The sequence below is a fragment of the Camelus dromedarius genome, chromosome X (genome assembly GCF_036321535.1).
Source record: "Camelus dromedarius isolate mCamDro1 chromosome X, mCamDro1.pat, whole genome shotgun sequence".
Lineage (NCBI taxonomy): Eukaryota > Metazoa > Chordata > Mammalia > Artiodactyla > Camelidae > Camelus > Camelus dromedarius.
Window position 1 is genome coordinate 28,202,645 of NC_087472.1, and position 23,366 is coordinate 28,226,010.

Here is a 23,366-nt window from a genome sequence, read left to right on the forward strand (position 1 = left end):
ATGGGAGTGGACAGACGGTTACACACCCATCTTTCTCTCAGTACAGTCATGGTGGTATCATTCTGAAACTTCAGGTAGGTTTTTTTATTGTCCTTCACATTTCAAATTTCTTGAATAGAAGGGAGGTAACTGGAAAAAGCCACTAGTCTCTTGTGGAATGTTGGGCAAGTAGTTTCCTTTCTCAGGAACCCAGGCTTTTTTTTTTTTTTTAATTTGAAAAATAAAGGAGTATAAACAAATTGATTCCTTCCAATTCTAAAATAGACATTTTAACCTACAATGTCCTCATTAGTATTTCATTTTTAAAAAAGAATCCCTGGTGATGCCAAATATTATTATGCCTGTTATTCATTTTTTAAGAAAAATACTGGGGTAATCACACTGCCTCACTTAAAAGCCACCAAGAGCTGTGTAGAATCAGCAACGTTTCAAATACACAAAATTAAATATTTCCCTAACATGATTTTTCTCAAAGACAATTTCATAACCGTGTCCTTAAAAATACTGGCACACTGCAAATCTTAATGATTTATGTCTGTTCTTTCTAGTAGATTAAACAATTCTGAGCAGAAAATTGTATCAAAAATAAGTGATCGTCATCAACTACTGCTCTAAGCTGCTTGAAATTCACAATTAAACATGCAGTTACAAGGTGGGCAAATTACACATCAGAAGACATGCAAGTGCTCATATTCCAAGTCAACTACAACTTACTATTGAACATAGGATTCAAAACAAAAGGCTTTGGCAATAACTGGAGATGAAAATGGTGGAGAAGAAATCAGTATTTCAAAAGAAGATGGCAAGAACTACAGCATTATAATTATGACACATGTCTACATTTTTTAACAGCGACATTCCTCCCACCCTGCCCTGTCCCCGCAAATTCTATCAGCTGAATAGACATCATTACTTAGTCAATTTGCTTCTGGAACTCTCAAGGTGTTCTAAAGGGGTTAATTGTAATCAGAGAAAACATATCAGAATTTCACTTGCTATAGCGAGCCATGGTTACTGATGGGAGTATAAGTTCTCCTTTCAGGTGTCCTGGGGCAAAAACAAACCGTGGAAAAGGAGGATAGGAGTGTCAGGAACTTTGTGGTAAGTATTAGGCACTAATTACCTATCTGCAATATATGTAAGCAATGCCCAATTAGATCTAGTCAAAGAGCCTTTAATAAAAAACAAAAACAAAATCTTAAGAGTGTCCTTAATTGAGGGAAGAGGCAACAGCTATTCTGCAATATATATCTCAAATATTTTATCAATGAATATGGATGGAAAATGGCATATGTCTAGAAAAATCTTGACCCCATGCACTGGCAGCGAAAACTATTAGGCTTCAGTAGTGACGGCCATACAGTCCCTAAGCACTGAGGATGGAACATAAGGTGCTTGGGGGTAGAAGACTTAAAACATCAGCCTCTAACTTTGAAGAGTATTTGATGATACTAGAGAAGAAAACAAGAATTTCAAATGTCTCTTCCAGTGGACTGAAAGGATATGCTCCTAACTTTCAATTATCAAAATTATTATCCTAGAGAACACGGTACAGTTAAATACTACTACCACAAGAGTAGCAAACATCTTTTTAATCAGAAAGTTCAACTCAGGAAGCTTCCAAGACTGTGAGTCGGGGTGTATCATTAAGATTTGGGAGCACACTGTTGACTGAGGGAGACAGAAAGGACACTTTGAGGATGTCATTTTGCACCTTGAAAAATGACCTTTAATGATGCCCCCAAAGGAGACTGAGTGTTTTATCTTTGATTCTGTCAGCATTCTTTTTCTCAGTTCTTTTGTTAAGATATTCTAATGGCTAAAAGAATGAAGCAAGTATAGTAGGTGGAAATGAGAGAAATTTTATTAGTTATAATAGTACTAATGTTATGTATTTAGGAACTTAATATAACAGGACTTATTACTAAAAGAACCCATAAGACAAAGGAACAATCATGACTTCTAATAACTTAGGTTGATTTTCACATACTTACATAAACAAATTCATCAAAACTTATCTTCCCATCTTTATTTCTGTCACCATCCAGCATGAGTTTTTGAATAATTTCTCTCACTTTATATCCTGGCAACGGCATATTAGCTTCCTTGAAAAGCTCATGAAGTTCATAGTCACAAATGAATCCATTGCTGTTGAGATCTTTGTAAAATGGGAGAGCAAACAAAAAAAGGAAAGGAAGTTTTAGGAAATAAGTTAACCTATTAGAGTATTTTTCTTTTGAGGCTCAGTTCATAAGCTCGCCTAGATACAATGTTTTCCTTTCTTACTGTTTGGTACCTAAGGATGTTTGAAATGGAAATGCAAATTTTAACTGAAAGGGCATGGTTTTACATCATATTTCTATTTTAAACAGTGTATAAATAGCTTTACTTAAAAATAGCATCCCCAATATTAAGAAAGTATAGTTGTTTCATAAAATTATTATTAAATCATCAAGCTAACAGGACTTAAAAAAAAAGAATTAATAGATTATACACCAGTAAAACACTGTGCCCCTTATTCTCCCCTTAGTCTAATAGAATAGTACGAATTAGTGCCGATTATATTACAAAGCATACCTGAAATTAAGCTACCATCTTCAGTGCCAACTTTTTTCAAAAGTTAATGTAAATAAACTTTAGTCCAAAGCAAATATAGAGCTCATAAAAATAAACGCAGTCATGAGTAATACAAATGTTTAAATGGAGTCTATAAATAATTTTTGTGCTGCCATCATTTTAACAGTATATACCTAAGTGCCGATGCTGCTTATTTTGAAACTGTTAAAAATGGGGGAAAAAATTGATTAGTGACCAAAAGTTAATTTATTTGTGAAAGAAGGCTAATGTCCTGAAGGTTATAATCACTTGGGTATATTTTTTTAGTAAAGAAAGTTGGACTTTCAGCAGCAAGTTCAAATACTTATTGTTCAAAAATGCTTTTTATTCCTTAGATCCTCCACTGGTTTTCATATATAAATTTAATTATTGTAATAAAAGGAAACAATCTGAATAGAAAAATGACTCAAGGTGATGACAGCACCATTCAAGAAAATATACAGTGAAGTTAATTCATTTGATACATTACTGTTTTCCAAAAATTATTTAACAAGTGCTTTACTATGAAAGTAACTTTCTCAATCAATGTCCACAATATAGATGCACTTTTACAATCCAATAAACAACTCAAAAAGAATCATCCTACTGTTTTTGTGGAAAACCCACAGCAATTTTTGGGGGTAGTAATTGGATCCTTATATGTATTATTATTATGAACAGTAGTATAATTCTAATGAACAAGTTAAATCAGGGATCTCTAAATTTTGGAATCCCAGTATTAATCAGCTACAAATAAACATTAGCCCACATCTATCACCAATGACTCAGATGTTTCTTTCTAATGAATTGACCATTACATTTCCACAGTTCTGAAATGGCCAACAGACCATAAAAAGACTTTTCTTTAGGCTTCTGCTTGAAACCAACAGCTTCAGCAAGCGGCTGGCCTTGATTCGGGGCCGATTCACTTGATACATTACTTAAAAATTGTACCAGATACTGATCCTGGGATTGGGGATACCGCATCCAATGAAAGAAAATCTTGCTGTACAAAAGCTCACATCCATACTAATAAACAAATAACATATAACATGAGATGTGATTATAAAATATAATATACTATAACATAAGTGGTATGAAAAAAAAAGAGGGGTAAGGGATTGGACTGGGGGTTATTTTGTTCCCCAGGGAACATTCAGAAATATCTGGGGACATTTTTGATTGCCACATACAACCAGGGGTGGGGGAGATGCTCCTGGCATCCAGTGTATAGAAGCCAGGGATGCCGCTAAAAATCCTACAATGCATGTGACTCCCCTCACCCACTCTCTGCAACACAGAATTGTGCAGCTCAAAATGTCAATAGTGTTGAAACTGAATAACCCTGGGTTATAGTGCAGGTAAGGATGTGGGTGATGGTGGGGTTGCTATTTAGATAGAATATTATTTAGATAGATGGCCACTCTGATGAGGTTATATTTGAATGAAGATGTATGTGAGGTAAGGAAGCAAATCATGTGGCTATCTGGGGAAGAGATTTTAGGGAGAGGAAAGAGCAAATGCAAAGTCTGTGATGTGAAAGAGTGTTCTGGTGTGTTTTGGGGACAGCAGAGACCCAGCATAACTTGAGCAGAGTGAGCAAAGAAGAAAACGAGAGATGAGGTCAGGGAGTTATCATAAAAGGTCTTAGAGGCTACGGGACACACTTTGGATTTTATTCTAAGTGTGATCTAAGCATAATTCATAGTAGCCAATTTGGGTCAATTATTAAAATATTAAATCCCCTGTATGAAACCATTTCCCCAAGATGTTGAAGGTTGATGAAACTGTATCTTTACTTTTAATGAAGCATATAATTCTAGAGTCAAATATTTTTAAACATAGATGACTATATATTAAATCTATCAATTAAAATATCTATACTTTTAAAGCATCAACCCCCAACTACTCAACACTTTTGAAAATCACTAATACTTCCTTCGAGGTAAAGCATTTAATCCCCCTAGGGCACATCTTCACTCTTTGCTTTGAACTTATGAAAGGCCATACATCAAACACTTTATTAGTAAAGTGTTTATACACAGAAATCAATCCAGCAACAACATCTGCAGTTGCTAAAAAGAACAAAGTAATCCACATGGCACTGTGGCAGGATTTTAGGAACTTTTAATAAATGAAATTCTTGAGTTTGAATATACCTTCTTCCATGTATATACCAATCTGTTCCTCCCATTTTCTTTAAAAAGTTAAAAGAGAGCTCAGTACTAGGGAGTAAGTGTGATGGAGTGAAAGATATACAACATAGCTAAGGGACACAACACGTGGGAATAATGTGACACAGGGTCTAATTTCATCTTGGCCACTCATTTGACCAAGTCATTTCTCCAGATCTTAGTTTCCTCATCTGTAAAAGGAGGGCTGTAGATCAAATGACCTGTAAGGTCCATTTTTGGCTCTAAAAACTGGAAATAAAAACATCATACACATTAAAAACAAATACAGAGTAACAACATTCTAATGACTACTATACGTTATTATCTAAATGCTATGTTTGTTCATTTTACGGTATCTTTAGAGAAGGAGATAGCTTATTCCTTGCAAATTGTCTGTCCACTCCAGCAATTTCTGATAGAAGGATATTTGAAAATGTATTTTACTTTACCCTGACTTCTGAAATGACATATCTGAGCAGAATTTAATTGTGTTCTTTACTCTAGTTTAGACCCAGCATGTTGTTCTTTTTGTATTCTCGGTAATACAATAGAAGTGAAGGTAGAGATGTTTAAAAGTAAATACTGGAGAACTATAATAAGGTCAAAGCTACATGAAACCAAGAAAGGCCCTGAGAGTCTCATATATCTGGCAGTTTCTTCCCTTTAGATAGAAGAAAGGAGCAGGCAATGGGGGAACTACCACTTGTGTGCACCCTTTCTAAAATAACCTCCCTTGAGCATTAATTAGATGCTCACTGATGTGATTAAAAGATGCCAGGAACTAGCCACCCTAAAATATAACTAACATAAAATAACCACATGAGGAAACACTATTCTGAAGTAAAAGTAGTAATAACTGATGCTTTTAGTAATGGACAGGAACATTTTAAAGAGGGGTTGGAGGAATGAGAATTTGTCATTACCTGCCCATCTTATGAGATTGTAAATCTCTTGATAAAGATTCTTCTAAATCTTTTTATCACTAGCCCCAATATGCAGCACAGTACCTTGCACAGAATAATCAGTGGGAAAAATTATTTTTGTAGGATCATTGATTCCTAAGTATTAAAGCAGGAAAAGGCTGCTCTAATCTAATGAGCATTTTAAATACAGAACTAAGCAAACAGCAGTGACCAAAAAATGCAGAAATAGCATGGAAAGACTGAATGGCAATTCATCAGGAAACCCTAAAGACAGAAATATCCCTTAAATAACATTCAATCTCATTCCCTTTGTTCTAATCCTGTCCCCACCCAGCAGCCTTCAGATCTGTAATTTGGTTTTCTAAGTGAACACACCCACCAAGCAGTATCCAAGTAGACTACCAGGGATGGCCGATGGGTCAGGGCCTCTCTCTCATTCTAAGCATAGAAATCTGCTTTGACTTTATTAAGAAATATCTGTGCACTTGTTTACCATGAGTCAAGTTCCAGAGCAAACTGAGTGCCCACTCTGTAGCAGGCATTGCGCTAGACACCAAAGACACAGAAATTAATCAGACGGAACTCCTGGGTCTTACTTGAAACTGTGGCTTCAAAATCCTTATCAAAATTTGGAGTCACTTTGAATCTCTTTCCTACATCTTTCCTGATATGGGAAGAGAACCACAGACCGTGTGTCATCTACTTTTACGTATTTATAAAGTTTTACCTCCTCTGCTATTTCTCAGTATTTTAACAGCAGATCCAGCTTGTGCTACCTCCTGAGATCAAAGGCATTTCAGTGTGAGTACCGGCTAATTACAGCCAGGCTTTCTTCGAGTTCCTAAATCATATCTTTTGAAGAAAACAATTTAAATTTCAATAAGAAGGCAGAGGGAGCCTAAAAAGGCAGCTTGCAATTAATTTCAGAAAATCTCCCAGCTGCTAAAGGACTTGAAAGACAAAATAGGGTACAATTATTTTTAAAGAGTTTTATGCTAATTTTATTTCCAGTCCTCAGCCAAAACACACATGCACGCACACGCAAGTGCACACGCACACACACGCGTGCACACACACACACACTTAAGCAAGATTAGAGATCTAGTGTGCTGTGCTACAGAAGGCCAGAATATGATAGCAGAAAGGCATTTTAGAAAGCTTCTACCTTGTCAGTGACATTATTAACCAGGAGCTCAAGACTGTATTTCATGGTGAACTTTTCCTATTCTGAGTTTTGACATAAACATGAGAATTTAATAATAAACTGACCCAAAAAAGCACAGACCTAGATTGAAAACAGTCTTAACAACTGGAAATCACAACCTCCTGGCCTAATGGCAGTCTTTTCTTTTCTCATTAAAGCTGCCAATTTTCCGGAGGCCCTTTCTGGCTCATTTGCCCTTTCTTCATTACACATTGGCGTCTGGTGGAACAGGTTCTGCATTTCGAAGAGTCTTCTGTTCCAGCATCATATTTTCGACTACCTATAAAGTAGATGTTATCATAAAGCCTGTCTTATCTAGAGCATTCTCAATGTTTCTGCACACATGGGTCTCAACTTCTTGGTTCAGAAAATCTGGTCAGTATGGACAATGACGGGCTGCCGGAGAAAAGAAACTCCACCTACCCAATGAACAAAGTCCCTGCACAAAGACAAGAGTGAAATTTCAAGATATTATTAAGTGTTCTATTTTTAAAGAAAAATCACAATACTTAAAAAAAAAGGGGGCTAGGGTATAGCTCAAGTGGTAGAGCACGTGCTTAGCATGCACAAGGTCCTAGGTTCAATCCCCAGTACCTCCATTAAAAAATAATAACTAAATAAACAAATCTAATTACCTCCCCCTCCAAAAAGAGAGAGAGAGAGTGAGCAGGGTTCAGCAAATGTTAAAAAAAAATTTAAAAAATAAAAAAAAAAGACGCTAAGACGCTCCCTATGCTGTACCAGAGAGGCCCACATTTCATACTGGCTGCTAAATTCATCAGAAAATGAAGAACCAAATGTTTTAAACAACAGATTCTCCCTGTCTGTCTCTATGATGACACATGTAAGTTCACATCTGCATTCTGTTTTAAAAGAAACCTCATTATGCTCTTTTACCAAGTTTTATTTTAGATGCCAGTTAAGTCTCCTCAAACCCTCCCCCCAAGTAACCTTAAAGTAAATAAACTTATTATACAGCCATGTTCCTGCAGAAGTTTGAATCACACCAAGAATGCATATCCTTAAAAGGAAATGTTTTCCCTCCCCTTGCATCCTGTTATTTAAGCTATTTTAAGTACTTGTCTGGAGAAAGCTGAGCCAGAATTCAAGTGGTTTTGATTTTGGCTGCTGTTTTACACTGCCCATGTCCAGGTGGTATGCAGTGCAATCTGTCACTTCAAAAGCATCTTTTGGGGTGCTACTTTGTCTTATAAATCTGACAGTGAGAAAGACTGAGATTTCCTTTGACCCCCAGGGGGGGTGTGTGTGTGTGTGTGTTGCCTTATCCATCCTTGAATCTGTCCACATCTAGTGTCTTTCTTTATAAAGAGGTCGCATATGCATGTCCTCATCTGCAACACATATGCAACCTCTTTACCAACCCACTACGGACAGTGCTCATTAGGACTTTAAGAAGAAAACCAATCAAGTGCAGATGCACATCCTTTCAGAGAAGCTGGGTTTAAAAATTCCATTTAGTTTAACCAATATACTGCACAAATTTTTGCACTAAAAAATGACAAAAGGAATCTGTATTTCTAACAATAATGGATTTACACACACAAAACCTTGATCTCCTATGAAAGCACATGAAATATTAATTTAAGAGACTCAGCCAAAAGACTTGTGTATAGGAATTTAGATTATATTCCATCCTAAGATCTAAGCAATAAAGTCGAGCTTTCATTAGGCATTAAAACTTTAGAAAAGGCAGCTGCTAAACACCTCCAGATGCTTAGCTAAATACAGGTTTTGCCTTTCACAGCTTATACCTTTTGAGGTAGCTCATTCCAGCAAATACATATAAGAGGCCGTTTAATCAGTCCCAGTTAAGGGTAGAATAGAGGTCATTACTTACAGAGTTCATCCTAATAGTGGATCCCCAAGGGTGGAGGTCAAATACAGCTGAAGGCTGGACAAGGTTAGAGGGCTGAGACCAGGCAACCAACAATGTTGTTTCCAACTCAAAACTTCCAGCAGTTTGGCCATCATTTTCCACCTGCTGCCACTTCCTCACTTTAAAAACACATACACGCCCACACACACGTTCACACGAGCACATTCTCACACACGTGTGCTCTTGCTCTTACCCCACACACCCACAGATTCGTACTCCTTCCATCTTCCAAACCATCAAAACATGGCTTTCAGACTATCCTGAGACATTCCTTTTTACTAGCCCATCGATAATTAACCAGATGGCACACCGAAAGAGTAGTGGTTTGTTTAATTTTTTGGTTAGGCTGTAGTTTTTATTTTTTAAGCCATAATTAAATAAATATGCACTGGTGTTGTTTTACTGAATACTAAAAGTAAATTAAATGAAACCACCAGGCTTTTGCGGCATCATCCTGATGTGGTTGCATACTAGAGAATATCAAGTAATCGGAAACAACTCAACTTCCTGAGATGAGAAAATCTGGTACAGCTACAATCACCAGAACCAAAATTTTTTGGCATAGTTTGGTGCACAGCCTCAAAAGAATATACCCGCACTATTACTAGTCATTTATAAAACTCCATTATTTTTTTGTTTTAAAGGTGCTGAATTTGCATTTAAAGAAAAAAAAGCTGAGTGGCTATCTATTGCTTAGGAGAGAGAAAAGTCAGATGTGTTTGTAGGACTACAGACAATCTGAAAAGATTTACATTACATGGATTTATCTTCATGAGAAGTAATCATTCAAATGACCTCTAGCTTCCATAATAAGATTAAATTCTCAAAATGTAAAAGACACTTTCTACTTGGTAAAATATTTACTTCCTAAGTGTTCTAAAAAGTTTTATTTCTTCTTCTTTAGAAGGAACTTATGCAGCACTGCAGCATTTAAATTGAAACAGAAACATTATGAAGCAGGAAAAATGCATTTAAATTGAAACAAACATTATGAAGCAGGAAAAATGAGAGCCAAGGCTTCTGCTATCCTAGTGGGAAATACTGGAAACAAATGTTTAGAAAATGAAAATAATTAAGTGAAAATATACTGCTTGGAATTTAACGCTAAGCAGGTGCAGAAAGTGAGTGAAAGGAGAACTTTAAATCTTAATACTCAATTTATTGCTAGTAAAGAGAGTTTCAAAGCACTATTAATTGATTGAACAAAACCTATGATTAGTGGTAATTACAGAGATTTTCTCCACACACTATGATTCTGCAGAATTTCTAAAGAGATAATCAAGGCTATTAATGTTAATAGATGGGGAAAACCGTATAATGATTTCCATATTTTGTCACAATTGAACTGAGACAAAGTAGTCTTCCCTCCCACAAGAAGGAACTGTCCTTGTCAGGAAAATAAGTTATAGAGCTTGATTTTAAAAATCAAGTTTCTTTGAATGAAAAAGAAAAGGATTTCTGTAACACCTTTGACAGTTGCCTGAGGGCTCCATAACTAAGAACAACTAAAAACTACAAAGATTTTAAAGGAAAATCAAAAGATTTAGCTGGGTCTTGAAACACTTTTCTAAAAGACAGACTACATACAAGTCCTTTAATATGCTGAGAAATATAAATTTTATGTGTTACACTGTAATGGCCAAGACCTTTAGCAATAAATTCCACCATGATGAAAATCTTTGTAACAAAGACTCTTTGAATTCACAGTTGACAAAGTCCCAGGACATGAAAAGACTACGTATAATTCCTTGGGATTCAATCAATTAACAATTTATTTATTGAGAATCTAACATGTGTGCAACACTGAGCTAGATATTGAGGGGGAATACAAAAGAATGATATGTGGAACAGGCAGAAATTTTGGACTCCAGAATTCCTATTTACAGCATATAGAATAATGAGTCTGCATATCATAGGAATATGTGCTTGGTAGGGACTTCAATAAGACACATGGTCCAATCCCCTGCCGCTGGGAAGGTGTTTGCCTACCTTAAACCCTCCAAGGTGTAGGATTTAAAGTAAGACAGTAGTTTCACAGTGACCCTTTCTTGCAGTCCAAGTTCTAATAGGTCCCTCACTTAGAGCAATTTAGCCCTGTTTCCTCCTTGGAGATGACTGGTCAGCCCTCTTTATATCATTAAGCTTTAAAGGAGCAATTAAGCTCTTTTACTAATAAAAGTATTCATGTTTCATCGGGTAAACAATATTTGAATTAACTTCGGTTTTTTAAAAATATAGCATACAAATATTTCCAAGATGCTGCACATGAGACCAAGGCCTGTATTCAACGATAAACATTTATTTGAGGAGGTGAGGTCTTGAACATTGAGCAATAGCAATAATAAGGTCCCTACCCACAAATTCTACTCATAAAAAAGTTAGGCTGTCCCCAACACTCAAAGATGAATGTAAGTAAAACAGAAGCTTCAACAGAAATGCAATCCTGAAACAATTATGATAAAAACTTCTGCAGAATAATGCGATTTAAAAATCTTGCAGCCAAGAATTCACCTGCTGTTTTTTCATAACCAATCTAATATTAGACTGAGTACTGCTCTTCTTAGGGTAAGTGGTACCTATGGCAAGTTAACTGACTGCCTTTTCTTTGTATACACACACACAAAATTGTGTTAGATTCAGAACTCTTTGATCTTTTTTTCCTAGTTAGAATTCTGATGGTATTCTGAATAGTCACTCTGGCTGGGGGTCATTATTTTTCCCAAGGCATGCTGTAACTACGAAATGCCTTCACAGAAAATGTTGCTTATAAATATATGGGAATAGAGATGTACACTTCCACACTTTTCACCAATGAGGTTTCCAACCTAGGTCAAAGGGTAGATTCTGATTTAAATAACTAATCATTATAATTAAACTTTATACCCTTTAATCAAGGAGATACCAAATAGATACCTCTCTAAGCACATGTTGACTCATGCTGACACATCAATAATCGGGTCTTAACCCTGTTTTCTCATGATCTTCTAGTGACTTGACCTGAGCACTGAAACTTGGAATGTAGATACTGTAAACTGCTTCCATAGCTGCTAAATTCTAAGACATGTTATATGATGTTAAAGGATAAATCAAATGGCATGCTATGTCTTCCCATCCTATACTGATGCTAACTTAATTTGTGAAAGTAGAACAGTCTTCATTATCCAAAGGCACAGAAGATGCATGAAAAAGGCAACAAAGTCAAATTAAACAGGCAGAGGTGAAACATCATGTAATGGTTCTTAACATTTTCAGGGGTCACGCATCCCTTTGAGAATATGGTGAAAGCTCTAAATCCTCTCCTCAGAAAAATACGATACATAAAATATGGTAATAACACAGAATTTGTCTAAAAATTTCAGGAGCCACGGCAGCCCCCAGTTAAAGACTGGGACCCTGGACTAAAAACCTTTGACCATATTAGATACTAGATACAATTAGGAATAACACAGTTTAAAGTGTAGCTTCTAAAACTTTATCCCATTGATTTTAACTGTCTTGCCCTAAGGTTCACGATTAACCATTCATATAATTCTCTAGAGAAATAACTTCGATTGGGACCAAGAAAGATTTCTTTACTAGAGTTACTCTACCAAAAATACTTACCAACTTTTGCAAAGGCCTCTTTGAGTTCATCAAGCTCATCTTTGGAAATCTGAGTGGTAGCCATCTCATCCATTTAAAGACGATCTAAAGAGAAACCAAAAAGGTCTAAGACTTTAAACAGAAACAGAGTCATAGATACAGAGAACAAACAGGTGGCTGCCAGAGGGGAGGGGTTGGGGTTGGGGGGAGAAATAGTGAGGGAGATTGAGGTACAAACTTCCAGTTGCAAAATTAGTGAGTCACAGGTGTGAAATGTACAGTATGGGGAATATAATCCATAACTATGTAACATCTTTGTATGGTGTGACATATTGTAACTATACTTACCATGGTGATCAATTCGGAAATGTACAGAAATGTCAAATCACTATGTTGAGTAGCAAGGAATTAACATAGTGTGGTAGGTCAATATACTTCAAAAACAAATAAACAAACAAATTCACAGAAAAAGAGATGAGATTTGTGGTTACCAGAGGTAGGGGTGGGGGGACTGCATGAAGGCGGTCAAAAGGTACAAACTTCCAGTTATAGGATAAGTAAGTACTAGGGATGTAATGTACAACATGATAAATATAATTAACAGTGCTGTGTGTTATATTTGAAAGTTAAGAGAGTTAATCCTAAGAGTTCTCAACACAAGGAAAAATTTTTTTTCTATTTCTTTAATTTTCTATCTATATGAGGTGATGGATGTTTATTAAACTTATGATAATCACTTCATGATGTATGTAAATCAAATCATTATGCCATTCACTTTAAACTTATACAGTGCTGTCTATCAACTATATCTCAATAAAATTGTAATAAAAAATTTTAAAGACAAATTTTCTTGTGTGTGATGAATATATTAGCACTCCTGAGAACTCTCATTTTAGGGATAATTTGGATAGAATTGCAAACTACTAAAACCATCTGAATAGGTTCCCACATTTCTAGCCTTAATAAAGAAAACAAACAAATGAGAAGTCATCACTTACCAAAAGTTATTCAGAAAAAGATATTCCTGAATTTTCCTTTCAAGGATAAAATCTTACATTACATTCAAAACGTATAAGGAAGGGGCAAGGTATCCAGCGATGATAGAAATTCTTGGTTATATGTGTCAAAACTAAGTCAAAGTAAGTGACCAAAGATTCATGTAAAATATGAGTTTTGCATTTATCATTTATCTATCTATCTTACTGGCTATTACCATTTTCTCCATTTATTGAGATGTAAGTAGCATATAATATTTTGTGAGTTTCAGGTGTACACTGTGATGATTTGATATACATACATAGTGAAATGATTACCACAATAAGGTAAGTTAACACAGCCATCACCTCACGCAGTTACCATTTTTTTCCCCATTAAGCCATTGAAAAATCATTCACTTTGAAAAACTGATTTTTAAATAGCATACTAATACCTATCGATCATTCACATTAAAGGAGGAGTCAACTAGAACAAATTACATTTGGCTTTGATAAAGAAACACACAGAAGGGTGTGCTAATCAACACATCTTTGTGCACATAACTTATTAATATGATGTGAGTTTATAACCTTTCTGATTTGGCTCTATTTTACCTATTTAACCAATAGACAGGGGTTGGTAAACTACGGCCTGTAGGCCAAATTGGGCCCACTACTCACTTCTGTATGGCCCCCAAGCTAAGTATGGTTTTTGCAGATAAACATTTGCAATCAAATGTTTGAATCCCAATTAAGTGAAATACCCCAGAAAAAAAAAGAACTCCATTCCTCTAATCAGTGGACTTGTATTACCAACAATGATACCTAATTATTATTATAGTTTGAATTTTTTCAGTAAAAATTTGTGGAAATAATATTTAAATCTTTGATATTAATATAATATTCTTGATTCTGCCTCTTGGTGCACAATATTTATGATCTGGACCTTTACAGAAAAACTTGACTGAGCCCTGCAATTAAGAAGGGAGGTCTGCACCACAATGGAAAATCCCCACATACAAACCTATTAGCAATTTTTGGACAGAAGGAAATGAAAACGATTATGCGTTGGGTTTGGGTTTTTTTTTGGCTTTTTTTTCTTTCTTTAAATCTTTCTATTTTTGGCTTTGTTTTTTTCTCTCTCTTTTAATCTTTTTAAGGACTTTACTTTTTAGGATAGTTCACAGCAAAATTGAGCAGAAAGTACAGAGAATTCGGTTCCCATGTACCCCCTGCCCTCACACTCGCACAGTCTCCTACAATATCAACATCCCCACCAGAGCAGTGCATTTGTCACAGTCGATGAACTTATCATTGTCACCTAAAGTCCATAGCTGACATTAGGCTCACTCTTGGTGTTGGACACTCTATTCCTTTTTTACCAAGTATATATAATAGCACATAGCCACCGTGATAGTATCATACAGAATAGTTTCACTGCCCTAAATCTGTTGCCTTTCCAAATAAGTATTCTATGTGTTAAACTTCACCAACTATACAATACACAAACTTGAGATCTTATATTTATCCCTCAAAGACATTTTTTTAAAAGTTAAGAGACTACTTGCCAACTCATCTTTTTGCCATTACAATACTCAGTCCAGAGAAGCTCAAGAGAGCTGGGCCACATCTGTCTTTCGCTCACCCAGAGTTGTCACCTGAGAGCTTATCACAGTGCCAGGCACGTAGTAAGGCACTCAATAAAACAGGACTTTCATAAATTCATCCATTTAGCTGTGTGCCAAGCCTACATTATATAAATTCGTATTCCTATTACTTGCCCGAACCCTCGTAACAGCCTTATATGGTAAAGATTCTTATCCTCTTTTTTCTTATTAGATAATATAGGCTCAGAGGACCACAGACCTGGAATTCAAACTCAGCTTTCTCAAATCCCTGGGATTTTAAAATGATCATATGATACTATTAGCTAAGTTTCCATCATAATGCGACACACATTTATAATGACTCATATTTTTAAAACTCAAATAAACACAGACATTTTAAACACATAAAGCAGAACTTGTCTGTTCATAAACTTTTCTCACCTATGATGTTAAAATGTCACTAAAGACAGACAAATTCTCAGTAGGTAAGTTGGGTAAAAACACCTTTAAGAACAGTCTCAGGATGTATAAGGTAAAGAAAGATCTTCAGTTAGATACGAAGCAGTCATTTTAAAGATTAAGAGTAAAAAGTGACTTTTCATAAATTAAGCTGCAACTAGTGATAGTACTTTTAAAAAGTACTGTATATGTTACTAATATGATGTCCAACACTTCTGATTACAAAAATACTATAAAGGATTTACTCCAATTGTCTTCACGTACATTTTAAGTAACCACGTTTTCAGTATGAATTATTGCCCATCTCCACGAATTATACCATGCAGAACAATGGCACAGAAAGTTTGAAGGTGAGACTGTCTCAGAAAATCCAAACCATGTGGCCTCTCCTTTATTTCTAAAGGTCCTTTCCAGTTTAGGCAATTTGTGAGTTAATAATAATCTAAAGGATGTGAGTTAAAAAAAAAAAGACGATTTTATTCTCCTACAAGAGAAAATTAGACCAAGATGGCTTTAGACATAGCCCTGCCCCGCCCCGCCTCCCCTTTAATCCCTGCGACCAGTGGGTTCTGAATCAATCCTTCTCTCATTTCTCCCCTTTGCAGGCAGTAGGGCTGAACAGGGTAGAAATCTTTCCTTCTTCTTTATGCCCCTCTCCCAACACAATATACCTTTATCCTCCCACAATTTTACCTATATTTTAGGCATCTGTTATATGCCTAGTTCCTGCCCTCAAGGAATTTACAACCTGGGGAAGACAAAGATGTAGATGATTATAATTGGACACAAACTGAATTAGTGGCTGTAATAGAAAGTATAGAAGCGGAAAGACTCTGGAGATTTGAAGGATTAATTCCTTCTCAGGCGGGCCAGGAGAGCAGTACTTCTGTTCTTCCTACAAAATTAGGAAATACTTATATCTCATAGATATGATTTCAAGGCACTTGCTTACTTAAAAATATATATTAATACAATGCATCATTAAAAAAACCCCAAAGACTTTGAAGTTTGCTAATTTCTTATTTCTAATTATCATAATAAAAGCCTAAAGTGACCCCTTTTACACCTGTAACTCAGATTTTTTTCTATCTACAGGAGACATGAAGAGGCACAATTGAATAATAAAAAGAATTAGAACATGTGTATATTCCACAAACATTTGTTTGGTCCAGGATAACAAAATAGTTTAATTTAGGAGTCCCTTACTTAAATAAAATATATTTCATTTATTTGTAATTATTTGAAAGTAAATAAATAAATGCAACCTTGAAGTACCCGAGTTAAAACTAAGAAATACAAAGTAACACTTCAGTTGATAAAAATCACAATATATAAATTAGCTATTTAATGTAGATTTTTTCCCCATTATGGATACAAAAAGGATTGTCCTTAAGACTACTCAAAGGTACCTGATGGTAACTTTAAGAAAATCAAGTAATTAAGTACTATCCTGGGAGAAAATATCTCATTTAAATAATTTAGGGAATACCGCCAGGTAGGTAGCAACAGCAGATTTTTAGAAACCTTACAGACTAAAATTACGAAAGCCCTATCCCTCTTCATGCGGCATTCATTGTACTTAAGGGTCATTTTCTCTCAAAGCAAGTAAAACATCCCAGACTGGGGCTTACGAAGCAAAACAGAGGATTTGACTTCATCATGGCCCTGCGGTTATTGCCTGCGGCAAACTGTGGTTCCCCACCCAAGGATGTATGTTCTGATGGGAAGACAGATGTTGAATCAGAAGACGTCAATTAGAGCCCCGGCTCTGCTACTTCCTAGCAGTGTGTCTATGAGCGAGTTTACTTAATCTCTCTAAATCTCAGTTTCCTCATCTGAAAATAACCATAATACCTACTTCCCTAGGGTCCTCATGAAGATTAAAGATGGCATGTGAAGGCACGCCCTCAACTATAAAGTATTATACAGCAGCTTCAAATCCTTACTGGAAGAAAATAGGAAATAAATCAATGTTATATAAATATAAGGCCTAAGTTCTACTAAGAACCTTTTAAATGGACTATATGAAAACTTACATCATTTGCCCTATAATTATTGACTACAGAATATAACAGAGCTCCTTCATATATAAAAAGTGTGAGCCTTTAAGTCAAAGTAATTTAAGAAGGATGGGACTAGCGAAAATCTGTCAGCTACTTTTTACCCATGACTCAGTTTGGTTCCTGCATAAGGCCAGTTTCTGAACACAACTTGAAAAGTGGCCATGAGCTATTTAAAAAAAATTTTTTTTAAATTTTATCTCAGGGCCACCTTAAAAAAAAAATAGCTAACAGCTTTCAATATTGGCACATTCCTTCTACTTTGCACATTTATTTTTCAAGAGCAATGAAAGATAAAAGGTGAAGAGGTAAAAACTAAATACTCCATGCTGAATACAAGTTTAACCTCAATTTCACAGTATGTGATTGCTAGGCAGAAAGAAAGTCTGACTTGTGTTGAAATGTGTTGAAATGTGTCCTTTCCCCAGCCTGTCTTCCCACAAAAGTGAACTTTATTTACATAGAGAGAAAGAGAAGGTGCTGATACCAAAAAAAAAAGGAAGAAAAAAAAAAGATACTTTCCCTCTCCATTTAAATTTAGCCAAATGAAATACTAATAAAAGCTTCCAGGATCTCTGCCTTTTTCTGAATTCTCTCATTTGCCAGCACTTTGATCTGTCCCAAACTCTGTTTCCTATGCAGTTTCCTAGCGCCCATGCCTTCTCTATAAAGGGAAAGCAGCAGGAAGAAAGCAAACCCTCTCTCTCCCTAAACATCTGAGACACAGGAAAACAGATTTTCAAATAAGGGAATGAAACAAAAGCAAACAAAACCTTGTTTGTTTGTTTTGTCATAAAAGGATATGGTGTACAACTGGGTCTGAATTCAGGGCGTCACCCAGAGAGGAATCTTATGCCTATGAAGTCATCCCTAATTACAGAGTTTGACTAACAATACGGCAATTATGAAACCACTCCACTGGCTCGTTTAACTATACTTAAACCCTGAACACAAATCTTTGCTGAGAAAGGTGTACCTACAACTAACTACCTGAAACTATTACTCAAATTCTGAAAGGTATTTGATGGAGATTTGGGGGGGGGGGGCATGCCTGTTTTCATCCCCTAAGGTGATTCACGTTAGGAATGCAGCTGACTAATCTATTTACTCATCTGTGTCACTCAGAACCACGTGGGTCAGGAGGCAGGACATGCACAATGGGAGACTCAACCATGGATAATCCAGAGTTGATTATGAACTTTGTATTTTTTTTTCCTTGAAATTGAAAGGCAGCTAAAAGATAAAAGCAAGGGATATTCACCATAGACTTTATCCAGCTACTAGTAAGCCAGGTAAATAGAACTGGGAAAGCAAGGCTGGTGACTTAAATCGGAGATCTGGCTACACACACTTAAGCTGGTAAATTTGTATCATGGAGAAGAGAGGGTGGACAAAACATGGACAAATACATTATTTGTGTTTGTGGCTTTGCCACTTTCTTCTGTCCAGAACAGGCAGTGCTTCTTAACACCCACACTTCACATACCTACCAGTACCAACAGAGACCGCCACCATGGCTCCTCCCCAGTAGGTAAGCACACATCTCCAGGTCAGATGGGTGTGCAACCCTCTGCGCTAAAGCTTACCTACTCTCAACTCTGATTACTCAAGCTCCAGTGCTGTGTTTCCAAACGACTTCAGAAGATTTCAACTTGAATGTCTATCATATTCACCCACTTATTCATTTATACTCAAGCCTTAATTGAAGGGTTACTACGTACCAGGCACGGTGTTGCATGCTGCAGATAACAGAGAATTAGGACTCAAAGTCTCCTCTTAACGAGCTTACCGTCCAGTGGGGGGAAAGATGGAAAAACAGACAATATTTTGCCATCATGCTACTATAGTCATGTTCACTGAGGGGTGGGGTGACAGTGGTGGGCTTCAAGGAAAGGTTTTCCAGAGAAGGTGACTTTTGAACTTTACCTTAAAACATAAGTAGAATTCCTCAGACAGATTTCACTGGTAAATGCATTCTAGGCACAGAGACATAAAGAGAAGATGATATTCTGGAGATGGAGAATGACAATGTGGTTGGAGCACGGTGCCTAGGGTTTGTGACAGACACAAGTGGAGCAGAAGGTCAGGGCTGAATTTAGAAGGGCTACACTCAAAATCTGGACTTGACTCTCCGGCCAAGGGAAAAGGAAGGTCAGTGAGGAAAATTCCAGTCACCAAAGTATAAGCGTCTACATTTGAACTTATTGCCATATTATTTCTCCCCTTTTCAAGTATCTCTGCTGTCAAGTTGGGTCTCCTTTTCAACTTCTTTACTTTCCTCAGTCTCCAGGTTTACAAATTTGAGACTGAACTTTGGCCACAGGAAACCAAGGGAGATGGAAGTAAATCACTATGCCCTCTGGGTTCTTCCATCATATCCATTTATCATCTCATGTCTGGCCTTTTCCAAAGGCCTTTTAGCTAATTTATCTACAGTCCTGTCTCTCCCAGTGTAATCTTTACACTGCTAACTTCTCGAAGAGCAGAGCTAAGATATATTCCCTACGAAGGCAGGTCCCAACTTTTAAGCACAACATCCAAAGTCCTGTACTCTTCTGTATTGCTACCTGCCTGTCTTTCCAATGTTACCTCCCATTACATGCACTGCACAGCCTGGAATCACACTCTGTAGAGATACCCTACTCCCCAACAGGCCATGTGTCTGCCTATCTCCATTCCTTCTCCTCTGTGGCTCTCTCAGTGGAATGCCCTTCACCCATCTCCTATCCACATTTCAAAAAGATCTTTGAGAAAGTCTCTTCAGAGTGTCCTCACACGAGACAAAAATGCTCTCTTCCCAATACTCTCACAGAACTGTGTGTTTTCTTCTGTTATGGCCAGTAATTGAAGCTTTTTGTCTGATCCTTTCAGACAGCTCCAATTTTAAATATCTTGTTTTACTGTAAGACCATATGTTCTAATTTTTTAATGGGAAAATACAGTCATCACAAGGAGAGCGTTTAATACTATTATACAAAAGCTCTTTGATGGAAGGGACCATATCCCATTCATCCTTATATTCCCAACCCCTATCACAGTACCTACAGATTAGGTAATAATAATAATTAGGATAATATAATAACATATCATTGTAAGTTTATATTATAGCAGCTAACATTTATGGAGGACTTTTTATTTATGTGGACTGTGCTAAATGCTTTATATATACATTATGTAAGTTACTTCTCGGAAAAACTCTCTGAATCATGTAACATTGTTATTTCCATTTTACAGAAAAGCAAGCAGGCGTAGAGAAGTTGACTAACTTGTCAGTCACACACCTAGAAAGAGGTAGAGCGGGGTCTCAAACCCAACTCTGCCTGACACCGAAGTCAGTATTCTCAAATATTACGCTATATTATATAGCTTCCTCAACCACGGCTTATTGAATGAACTTATTTCCCCAACAAGACTATAAACTTATTAAAGTAGAAGCAGGGCTTACTCATCTCTGTACTCCCCATAGCACTTAGTATAATGCAGGGACACAGTGCCTTCTCAATAAATATCGTGAATCCAAAATGGTCCACATCTAGAACCCACACCCTTTTGATCACATCCATCCCATTTCAGGGAAGCTATGATTTCTTACATTTAAACAGCTAGTCTAATTTTTGTTTGCTATTCCTGGTCCTCTAGAGTGTTCTACTAGTCACATCTAACCAGTTCAATCTTTCAACAACACTGAAAATTAGCTTTTTGATCACGACCATCCTCCAGAACATGTCCTATTAACTCTGACATCAGTACCTTTTGTTTTATCCTGCCCCCACTTCCTCTTAGATCCCACCCTCCTGAAAAGAACTCCTTCTCTCTGTATCTACCTCACACTTATAATGCCTTCCTCCTCTTCCTTCTTCTCTCCTTATCCAAATTCTGCTCACCATTCAAGGTTCAACAGAAGCCTCACCCTCTCCCAAACCATGTTTCCCAATGACTCCACACCCCTGCTGCTCTTTCTTTTCAACTCCCACGGGATTTAGAACCTTGCTGCAAAATTTAGCAATTTAATTATACACTTCCTCCTATAGTTATACAAGTGGTTGTCAGGACAGTCTGCCTGGGACACCCATCATCCTACTTGATTCAGTTCATCTGCCTCATCCACACGGATCCTCAAACTTGGTCAAAGAGAATAATCTTCCCCAATCAAAGAGAACCATTCTTTCATCAACAGCACACAAATACTTGTCTAATTATTTTTCAAAATTGTTTGCTTCTCAAGAACAGAGTCTACACTTCATCTTCCTCTCGGATACTCCCACAATAATAATCCAATACTGGATGCTAGGTACAGAGATATGGCTCAGAAAATTCCAACTGACTGCAATGTTTCGAGTACAATGAAAATTCCCAGCATGCCCAATATCCAGTGATCACTAAAATTTATTAGGAAAGAAACAAGAGCCTAGGGTACTTAAGTGACTGCCGGAGACACAGAGCTGTGCAGCAAATGTAAACATTTCTAAGAAAAGAGTATGTGAGAGAGAAGGTAATTAACTACTCCTACCATAAAAATAAAAACAAAGCGGCTACACACTACTTTGTGGAAGAGAATTTAAAAACTCCTAACAAGCATGACCATGATGTTGAGAAATATGAACGATTACCAGAAAATATAGTCACCCTTCTAGCTAATGTTGACTCGTTTTCATTACTCAAAGGAGAAGAGATTCACTTAATCCTTGAACTGAAATCACCAAAATGGTAACTGTGCAAAATGTACAGACCATTGGCAATAAACAGGTTCAGTAAAGACTGTATATATGAGTTCTAAAAGTTGTTTCTCCAAAACATTGGTGTTAAATGGCTACTGCCAATAAAACAGGCCATGCTTTTAAAAAACAAGGACACGAATGCTTCCCTTCTCTTGTGGCACATTCATTCCTATGAGACCCCCTCCTGCTCCCCTGTATTCAATATCGCTTAATTTCAGCCTCTTTCATGCTAAGTACTGTAAACAACCATTTCCACTCTATCAGTCCTAATAACATAGTATAACTATAACCAAACACTAGAATTTTTTGTTCATACATAAGCCATCACTGTGGTAACCATAGGTTTTTTTAGTGATTAATTTTTAACCTTAGAGCTGATTTTTCTCAAGGGGCTTGGAGTTTTGTTTGCTTCCTTTCCAAAAACTTTAATGCACTCTTTAGTAGTGGGCTCGAGTAACTGTAGTAACTGAAGAAGTTATACGCCTCTTTCTCAATGTAATGATTTGTTGCTCTCAAAGTCAAAGCAAGTGAGTCAAACTCTAAATGCCCTCACCTGTGTCACAGGTTCCCAGCCCTGACTCACAGGTTCCTAGCCCTGCAGGTTGAGGAAAGGTGAAAGCAGAGAGAAGTGATGAAGGATTTTACTGTTTATTATTCTAGCACCTCAGTGTTATTAAAAATTGTTCATCATGGTCAATGTGGAGAACAAACTCCTACGATGAAAGCAATACTCAACACGTCCAGCATGCTTTACTCAGCGAGGTTGTTTTTCAGGCCTAGATCTTCTGGTAATTCTACGTGACATTTCAGCCACAAATTGGTAAAACTGAACAGAGGACACCGCTAGATAACCCCAAATAGAACTGACAGCATTTCCCCATGAGGCACCGTTATATATGCTGTTAGGCTGTACAGGGTTTCAGACTAGAGAATGAAGTACGCACATCTGGATACATTTAGCAACTCTGCTTCAACAATTCGTTTAGATTTAAATATTATGAACACTAAAACATAGCATTTAGAGTAACACAGCATTACCATTTTAGGGATATTTGTGAAGTAACCCCAAAAAACTTACCTACTATTTCCAAGACAAAATATGTTTCAAATTCCAAATCTATTGAGCAATGAACTTTGGAAGATTCTGTCTGTGACTGAAGGGTACTTCTCCCT

The 23,366-nt window shown here is 36.7% G+C and overlaps 1 protein-coding gene and 1 non-coding gene across 2 annotated transcripts in view; both read right to left on the reverse strand.

The window, feature by feature from the left end:
- The window catches only part of PLS3 (plastin 3), a 76,275-nt gene that overhangs the window by 21,490 nt on the left and 31,419 nt on the right, over positions 1-23,366 (reverse strand). Inside the window, exons 2-3 of the mRNA XM_031445563.2 lie at positions 12,397-12,480; positions 1,995-2,158 (exon numbers count right to left, since the gene is read on the reverse strand). Coding sequence (XP_031301423.1) covers positions 1,995-2,158; positions 12,397-12,469 — 237 coding nt within the window. The 5' untranslated portion in view covers positions 12,470-12,480. The remainder of the gene's footprint in view (positions 1-1,994; positions 2,159-12,396; positions 12,481-23,366) is intronic.
- LOC116151092 (small nucleolar RNA SNORA2/SNORA34 family) lies at positions 3,383-3,519 on the reverse strand. The gene has a single exon (XR_004134876.1). It is a non-coding gene; the product is annotated as a small nucleolar RNA SNORA2/SNORA34 family (small nucleolar RNA).